This window comes from Mercenaria mercenaria, chromosome 3 (genome assembly GCF_021730395.1).
Source record: "Mercenaria mercenaria strain notata chromosome 3, MADL_Memer_1, whole genome shotgun sequence".
NCBI classification, from domain to species: domain Eukaryota; kingdom Metazoa; phylum Mollusca; class Bivalvia; order Venerida; family Veneridae; genus Mercenaria; species Mercenaria mercenaria.
In genome coordinates, this window is record NC_069363.1 from 3,232,538 (window position 1) to 3,242,120 (window position 9,583).

General features: G+C 36.0%; 1 protein-coding gene across 1 annotated transcript; it reads left to right on the forward strand.

Annotated features, from left to right (window-relative positions):
- Positions 1–3,303: 3,303 nt before the first annotated feature.
- On the forward strand, positions 3,304–8,255 carry LOC123525955 (perlucin-like protein). Its single transcript, XM_053537717.1, has 3 exons — positions 3,304–3,384; positions 4,117–4,207; positions 8,050–8,255. Exons 1-3 carry the CDS (start codon positions 3,304–3,306, stop codon positions 8,253–8,255), a joined length of 378 nt encoding a protein of 125 aa, XP_053393692.1.
- Positions 8,256–9,583: the final 1,328 nt, after the last annotated feature.

The following is a 9,583-nucleotide window of genomic DNA, read 5'->3' on the forward strand; positions in this document are numbered from 1 at the left end:
TTGACGCAATATAATATAAATAGTCATTGCAAACATAATTCGTTGACAAATTTTCTGTTCTACATTGGTAAATTATTTCATAGAATACCTTTACCGATACATTGTCTAAACGTAGAAAAGGTATACTATGTAGAAAGGGGTCAAAATATAAAAGAACTTTTCTGTAATATTGTTTATTTTTATGATTTTTTCCTTTCCGGGAAATACCATTTAGCTTACCTATTTGTTTACTTCTTAATACCGTTTTCTGTTTAACGTTTATGTAGTTTCTATGTAAACATGTGTTAATATCAGAGAACCAATAGTTTGCTCCAAATTTCTTGATGCTAATATCAATTGCTGAACATAACTGAAATCTAAATTTCATAGTCTATAGTTTTACCCGTTATGATTATGATTGGCAAATTTTATTGGAGAAGATATAAAAGGCAACAAATATTAGTATGTAAAGAAGAGGAAGTGCTTATTTTCAAGCCGCACTATTTGGAAACTTTTGTTTTGTCTATGCATGTACTATACCAGCGAAGGAACTTATGCCATCAGAAAGGACAACGTGTGTGCAAATAGCGGTAAGATTTGCCTGTGCCTGCATTTTGTCTTCGTTTTATAAAATACGATTCGTTATATCTTCATACTGAGCAACATGGAAGAAGGTTTAAACTGTTCCATTTTATTAATGATTTCAGAAAGGTGCATGGATGGTTGGATCAAATTTGAAAGCTCCTGCTATCTACTTGGGAATGATAAGTATTCATGGACCGATTCAAGAGTGAGTGAGACATCGTTTACTTATCATCCAACATAATCAAGCATTACGGAGTATTCCTTTTATCAATATATTCTGCATGCCCAAAACATTACTAAAAACGGAAGAAAATATCACTGTTTTCAGTTTTAACTAAATAGGGAATACTATACGCTATGTAATGTATTGTCTTCTCATCCATGTACTGTAAAATCATTTAAGGTATTATACGACTAATAGTAATGTTTAAAAAATGGCATTAACTTGGTATATTCTTAAAGTTGACATTGATTTGCACTGTTTTGCAATTTTTAAACATTTTTACCGTACCGTGTTTTATAAATTTTGTATAATTTGTTATATTTCCTCAAGCTGAAGTAAGGACAAATTTCAAAGGGAATGACACTGTCAAAAACGTTTACAGAGAATTAATTATACCATTAATTTTGATAAAAGAACTGTCAAACTATTGGAAAACTATTGTAAAACAAAATAAAACTGTTAATGTCATTTTTTCAAGTGTGCCTCAAGTAAAAGGATTCATTGAGACAGAATTTTAATATTCAGGATGAGTCCTGTGTGACTGTTTTAAATTTTGCTCACTTCATTTACAAATAACCTTGGGACAGAAGTAAAACCTACCTACATTTCTTTCACAGTATGTAATCTAAAGAGGGAAGGCAAAGTCGAGAACTTTTACCTCATGTAACTCAGTATTTATAAAGATGTCTAACTCTGCTCTTTCTGTTTTAGAGGTAAATTCACTTTGATCAGCAAGAAATCGCTTATCAATGAAACAATTCTACCTTTATCCGATAAATCAATAATAAGTCTTGAAAAAGTAAAATCTTACTAGAACAAGAGGGCCATGAAGGCCCTGTATCGCTCATCTGACCTATTGACCTAAAGATCATCAAGATTAACATTCTGACCAAGTTTCATTAAGATATGGTCATAAATGTGGCCTCTAAAGTGTTAACAAGCTATTCGTTTGATTTGACCCCGTGACCTAGTTTTTGACCCGACATGACACAGATTCGAACTTGACCTAAAGATCATCAAGTTTAACATTCTGACTAAGTTTCATGGAGATACAGTCATAAAAATGGCCTCTAGAGTGTTAACAAACTTTTTCCTTTGATTTGACCTGGTGACCTAGTTTTTGACCCCACCTAACCCAGATTTAAACTTGAGCTATAGATCATCAAGATTAACATTTTGGCCAAATTTCATTAAGATATGGTCATAAATGTGGCCTCTTCAGTGTAAACTAGCTTTTCCTTTGATTTGACCGGGTGACCTGGTTTTTGATCCTACATGACCCAGATTCAAACTGGACTTTAAAATCATCAATATTAACATTCTGACCAAGTTTCATGAAGATACATCTTAAATGCGGCCTCTTGAGTGTTAACAAGGTTTTCCTTTGATCTGACCTGGTGACCTAGTTTTTGACCCCAGATGACCCAATTTCAAATTCTTTCAAGACTTTATTGAGGACAACACTCTGATCGAGTTTCATTAAGATAAGGCCAAAATTGTGACCTCTAGAGTGTTAACAAGCTTTTCCTTTGATTTGACCTGGTGACCTAGTTTTTGACCCCAGATAACCCAATATCGAAGACATCCAAGATTTTATTAAGGGTAACATTCTGACTAAGTTTCATTAAGACTGGGCCAAAATTGTGACCTCTAGATTGTTAACAAGCTTTTCCTTTGATTTGACCTGGTGACCTAGTTTTTGACCTCAGATAACCCAATATCAAACTCCTGCAAGATTTTATTAAGGATAACATTCTGACCAAGTTTCAGTAAGGTTGGGCCAAAATTGTGACCTCTAGTGTGTTAACAAGCTTTTCCTTTGATTTGACCTGGTGACCTAGTTTTTGACCTCAGATAACCCAATGTCAAACTCCTGCAAGATTTTATTGAGGGTAACATTCTGACCAAGATTCATTAAGATTGGCCCAAAAATGTGACCTCTAGAGTGTTTAAGTTAACAGTCAAAGTGTTGACGACGGACACAGGGCGATCACTTTGTGCTCAGGTGAGCTTGAAATGGAATAAACGGGAAAAAATTCGTTCCAGCGGGGCTATGCCCACCTGATTTAAAAAATTAGATAGGTTTATAGTAGAAATTGAATACTTTTCAAAAGGAGGTACACTATTTTGGGTCTAATACCTTAATGGGCTCGGAATTTCTCGGGAATATGGATTCGTGGATTCAACATTTGAACATAAACTTATTGGGATTTCTTTTCAATTTCGTGGATCGGCTTAACCGAAATTTACGGAAAAAAAATCCTCTAAAATATGATAAACTAATCATTTCTCAGCTTATATTCTTTTATGCCACAAAGGAAAACGTAAAAGGTGATCTTTATCAGAATTGACTCTTTTGATGCAAAATATGCACTAAAATAATTTTATACGTACATGGGCAGACGCGAACAATATCATATTAAGGTGGCTCCATACCTTAGACCAAAAATGTCAAAAATTAACGTACTTTACAGGAATTTGGTCTGAATGTAGATTAAAGACTATATTTTTCGAAAATGCATATATATTTTGCACAGTTCCTGCCTAATGTGTTATGTGTAGCGCCACCTAGCGGTACCTGCTTTTATCACGGAAAAGTTAGTTTTTTCCGCCATTATTAAGTGGAAAATGGTCCGAATTAATTTTTTTTCCCCGCCGGCTCACAGTTTTGGCATATTGCAAGTAGCTAAATACTCAAGAACCAATTTTCAAGCTACATCTAAGCAATTATTGAAGGAAATTGCACGTTTAAAGCGGTGAAATAAGTACTAAAAACTGCACCTCAATTCGCATGTTTCGTCTTATATCATTTTTTTTGCGCGGTGAAAGTTTTTTTTCTTCATTTTTTGGATTACATTTTTAAGGTATGTTAATTAAATAACTGAAATAAAAAAGGTATGTGTTCACGGTGGATTTTCCGCAAAAAAAGCTTTGAAAATCATACGCAAATAAAAATACGGCGTCTGACGGGACGGCGAAACGCTACGTCATGACGTGACTGTATTTCTATACACATTTTAAGATGAAATGCGCCTAAGTTGAAGTTATTGGGGTTTCCGTTTAATAATGGCGGAAAAACAAACTTTTTCGTGATAAAAGCAGGTACCGCTAGGTGGCGCTACACATAAAACATTAGGCAGGAACTGTGCAAAATATATATGCATTTTCGAAAAACATAGTCTTCAGTCTACATTCAGACCAAATTTCTTTCATGTACGTTAATGTTTTACTTTTTTTGTCGTATGGAGCCACCTTAAAAGGATAAATGATAAGTTGCAGTAATCAAGAACGTAAATGTTCACTGTCATTTGTATTGTCTATATTTTCAGGTGTTCTGTAATGAATTAGGGGATGAACTTGTTGAGATCGAGACGTCTGCAGAAAATGAGTTTATTCGACAGAACTTGGTTTCTGTTACACGTATGTATTATAAATTTGATGGATTTGATTTACTAATATTCGGTCAACGTTTTGAAAGAATATTTGAAGACTTTGTCATCATCAGATCAAGAATATACCTAAAATCTATTTGTTTTATAATATTCAGATAACGTCTTTCCGCATAGATTCCAGTTTCGTTTTCGCTTGAAGTAAGACAATGACGAAAACTTTGTTTTCATAATTTATTAATTTTATTTAATTTATTTAACTTTACTTTGTTGCTGAAAACAAAAATGAATCAGTAAGTGATCATGGTGAGCATTTAGGATCGTTGGATATCTTCCGTCCGTAAGTTCTTTAAAGAATATCCCCTCCTTAACCAAATCGCTAATTTAAACCAGGCTTCACAGGAATGTTACTTGGATGGTGTCCGCTATAATTCCTTCCGTAATCCATCTACACATAATACTGGTTGCCATTCCAGTGAAAAGGAGTAAATTAAAAGATCTTGTCCCAGGAAACCGCTCAATTTCGAAATAATTTCGCAGCAATTTTCTTTGTGACCATCTACCAAGTTCGTTCAAATAACTCTATTTTGTTAAAAACATGACCGCCACAGGTGGGCTAATTTTCTCTTTGTGGCTCTTTGGAAACATTTATTTTGTTTGTTCTGAAATCAGTTTCGAAATAGTTTCACAGCAATGTTCCTTTGTTTTTCCTTAAAGTTATTATGATTTGTCACAAAAGTGGCCATTTTTCTTCGGGGCTAGTTTTTTTTTTCTATTGCTATATGAACAATTTGAAAATCGTTTAATCAGAAATCGCAAGCTCTATTTTAAACAAAAAACACACACAGAAAGGTTCCTTTGGTCACTCTCTGTCAAATTCTTTCAAGTTACTTGTACATGTCTAAAACCATGAACGAAGGTGTAGGACTAGTTAAGTCCATAAATAAGTAAGAAAATACAACTAGTAAATGTCTCTGCTATTGTTTTCTATACAGAAATAACAATGTTTTACTTGTTTTGTTTAGCATTTCTAGTCTTTCACTTCTGTGAGATTTCCCTTGTCTTCCTATAGGCAGTCAAAATAACAGAATTATGGGACTGACCATATTGCAATAAAACCGCGGTAACGTGACTGAGACACGAGATAAATAGGCTAATATAGCAAAAGACATTGAAAATTCTTACTCAATGTTCATCTTAAACCAGCAGTTTCGACACAAAGTTAGAAGCATATAAAGTAGCTACAATCATACGCAGCCATTCCTGTTTACAATCAAACAACAATAAAGCTTTTATGTAGCATGAAAATGGCCTTTACTACGTGGGGAAAATAGCACTATATACTACTGATATGCACTATATCCGAGTAGACGAAAAGCTTTGAAATATTCTCAGCTACCAAAGTGTTCTTTTTAATTACAAGCTTACCATGAGCTGTCCGTAGACAGCGTGCTCCACTATTCGGCGATTTGTAAAATCAATATATGTCTCAATAAGAGACCTCTACTTTAAAAGGAAGATACACCAAGGGGCATAATTCTGTCAAGAACACAAACTAGAGTTATTGGGATTGTTACCACACATTCAGATGATGATGGTAAAAATATATTTTGAGTTTCAAGTCATTATCTTATATAGTACCAAAGTTATGTCCAGAAAACGAAGTTTGTCAAAAACATTTAAGTACGAAAGGGGCACAATTTGGTCAAATATACAAATCAGAGTTATGGGGATTGTAACCATACATGCAGATGATGATGATAAAGATAATTTTAAGTTTCAAGTCTTTATCTTATATTGTACTAAAGTTACATCCAGAAAGCGAAGATTGCCAAAAAACTTTTGAGTATGAAAGGGGCATAATTCTGTCAAAAATACAATCAGGTCATGGGGATTGTAACCACAGATGTAGATGATGATGATAAAGAAATATTTTAAAATTCAACTAATTATCTTTTAGAGTACCAAAGATATGTCTGTAAACGAAGCTTTGAAAAAAATTAACATGAAGATAATTCCAAGTATAACAAATTTGTGACCTTGACCTTGGGTAAATGGGCCTATCCCCTGCACATGCTTTGTATGCTGGATAATGTTTATGTGAACTTACAGTAAGATATAAGCAATAGTAACAAAGATATGACAGAAAAACAAAGGTTGCCGAAAAACTTTAACCTTAAAAATAACCAAAGTATAACACCTTGGTGACCTTGACTTGGGTATTATAAGCCCAGCCCCTGCACATACTTTGTTTGTATACTGGACAATGTTTATGTGAACTTACAGTAAGATATAAGCAATAGTAACAAAGATATGACAGAAAAACAAAAGTTGCCAAAAAACTTTAACCTTAAAAATATCATAAGTATAACACCTTGGTGACATTGACCTTGGGGTTTCCATGGGTATAATGAGCCCAGCCCCTGTATATACTTCGTTTGTATGCTGGACAATGTTTATGTGAAGTTATAGTAAGATATAAGCAATAGTAACAAAGATATGACTGAAAAACAAAGGTTGCCGAAAAACTTTAACCAAGAAAGCTCACGTCGACGCCGGGGCGAGTAGAATAGCCCCCCCCCCCCCCCCCCCCCCCCCCCCTATTCTCCAAATAGTGGAGCTAAAAAAAATTAGTGAAGCAAGCATTGATTTGTAACCAGTTTGTTTAAATTCGAGATTACTGACCATTTAATATTGGGAACAGATGCAGTAGGCCAGTGATACTGACTACGAAAGAAGATTTATGACTTCAAGCCCCGACTCCTGCAACAAAAGTAACTATAATTCAGATAAGAGTCCCGTGGACTGGTGCTTTACACAAGTTACGCTAAATATTCAGAGGAACTTCCGAAACTGGAATGTCTCCGTTTTCCTTGCACTATCCTCCAACTGAAAATACTAAAAGTCTTATCGAGCAGCTGCCCATATGGGTTTTCAGTAGCAACTATAATTAAGCTTACATACACAATTTAACATTTCATTGCGGTCTCAGTAGTCCACAGATAACACTGTCTGCCCGAGAAACCATGTGTCGTGATTTCAGGGTCCCGCTCCTCCAACTAAAATTACATGTTTACATGGCATCATGGAAACCCCTGGAACTTGAGCATCCTCTGCATCATGCACTATATGAAGACTAAAACATTACCTACATACAAAATTGATAATTTACGCATACGACACCAGCTGATTTATTTTGTGTTTGTTTTGGGTTTAACGCCGTTTTACAACAGTATTTCAGTCATGTAACGGCGGGCAGTTAACCTAACAAGTGTTCCTGGATTCTGTACCAGTACAAACCTGTTCTCCGCAAGTAACTGCCAACTTCCCAACATGAGTTATCAGAGGCGAAGGACGAATGATTCAAGACACAATGTCTTTTATCAAATCGTCACGGAGAACATACGCCCCGCCCGAGGATCGAACTCGCGATCCCATGACCCGTAGACCAACGCTCTCCCTACTGAGCTAAGCGGGCGGTCTCCAGCTGATTTATACACGCCTGTTTCCCTTCAATGCATGTGTTACATATTTACAGAAGAAACAGAAGATCAATATACCTTTTTGCCCTTAAACCATCTCTAATACCAATTGATTAAAATATGATAACCAGTTCTGACATTTCGGAAAGAGAAAACCTGATACAATAATTCCATTATCACCATTTATTTCCACAAGTTGTTGACTTTCTGAAAAAAGTCATAATCTTACTAACTTTGTTGCCTTGTCAACTGGAACGGAATATGCAATTTGAAGATGTTTTTAAACTGCATAGTTTCTTTAAATTAGTAATCAGGTAGGAGTAGGGTTTTGTTTTGCAACTCGACTAGAAACATAAAAATACTCAACTCTTACATTTTACCTTACCATAAGCTTGGATTGGAATGACGGATATTGATCAAGAGGGTGTGTGGGTATGGGCCAGCACCGGCATAGAAGCTGTTTTCATTGATTGGCATCCATCACAACCCAATAATTATCTTGCTGCGCCATGTGCAGCAATATGGGAGTTCTACGAATACAGATGGGTTGATGAACCATGTACAGAACTGTTTCATCCAATCTGTGAACAGGAGTAAGTTTACCGAATGTGTGAACATACAGAATGTATTTTGTAATATCCGATTTATGAAGTCTGTATAATGGAATATGTTAACAGACATAAGCTAGTAGTAAGTTGCTCACACTCTAATCTTAAGTCGTAAGTTACCCGATTTGGTAATAGAAAAAGTAGGGGCTCACGAGAATAACCTCATTATTCGAGTGGCCCCTACGCTTTCTGTTTTGTATACATGTTCCATCAATACGAACAAGCATTCTACTGAATAACAGGTTAACCTTCCACTTTCAGCGTTGGTATTATCACGTGACGTCTGGTTCTAATTGCTACTAATTTTGATTGACAAGTAACTATCACGTGACGTCTGGTTCTATGAGAACTTCATGTGGAACTAGTTTTTGGTATGCGTATTTGAGTAGTACAAATGTAGGTCTGACCTGTGGACAGTCAACAAGCCGGTGTAATGAAGTATTTCGACTCCCATAGAATAATGACCCCCCGGTCATAGTATTATGACCTCCAGATCATAGTACCATGACTCCCCCACGTGAAGTAAACTGAACCTCACGAAGAATATTGACTCCCATAAAAAAACGACCCCCGGTCATTTGGTCAAATTAAGTGATAACTCATGTATCTAAGGCTTAATTGTTGCATTTTATGCCCCCACTCAGGGAAGGGGGGCATATAGATTTGCCCTTGTCCGTCCGTCCGTCCGTCCTTCCGTTTGACCATTAGCCCCAGATAACATCACTTGACACAGAAATCAGAGCATTCCGCAACGGGAAAAGGGATTCTATTTCTAGACGCTGTATCTTATTTTTCAGGAAAATAACAATTCACAATACGTTCACAAAACACACCAGTGTCAATAATCCCGGCAAACTTCGGTATGAAGTAATTCTTCAGAAGAAAACTGCACAAGAAACTGCTAGCATAGAACTTAGTATTAATAGAAGTTGCAATACTTAGCAGTGGCAGTAAAGTACGGTAGCGGCAACAATAGAAAGTAGTAGTAGTAGTAGTAGTAGTGGCAGTGGAAGTGGCAGTTGCAGTAGCAGCAGCAGCAGCAGCAGCAACAGCAGCAGCAGCAGAGGAATAAGTGACAGCAACAACAGCAGCAGGAGAAGAAGAGGTAGATGTACAAGACGTATTAGTGGAAGCAGGTATAGTAGTATCAGTTGTAGTAGTAGTAGTAGAAGTAGTAGTAGTAGTAGTAGTAGAAGAAGAAGAAGTACGTGTAGTAATAGCAATAGAAGTAGCGGCACTAGTAGTAGTACAGTCAAAATGTTAACTATTGGCAATGGAGGATATTAGAGTTGTAGATCTAGTAAAATTGTCCGTTAG

Coding starts and splice junctions, on each gene's coding strand:
- LOC123525955 (XM_053537717.1), top strand. CDS start 3,304: ATGCATATATATTTTGCACAGTTCCTGCCTAATGTGTTATGTGTAGCG. Junction 3,385..4,116: donor CCTGCTTTTATCACGGAAAA/GTTAGTTTTTTC, acceptor CTATATTTTCAG/GTGTTCTGTAATGAATTAGG. Junction 4,208..8,049: donor GAACTTGGTTTCTGTTACAC/GTATGTATTATA, acceptor CCTTACCATAAG/CTTGGATTGGAATGACGGAT.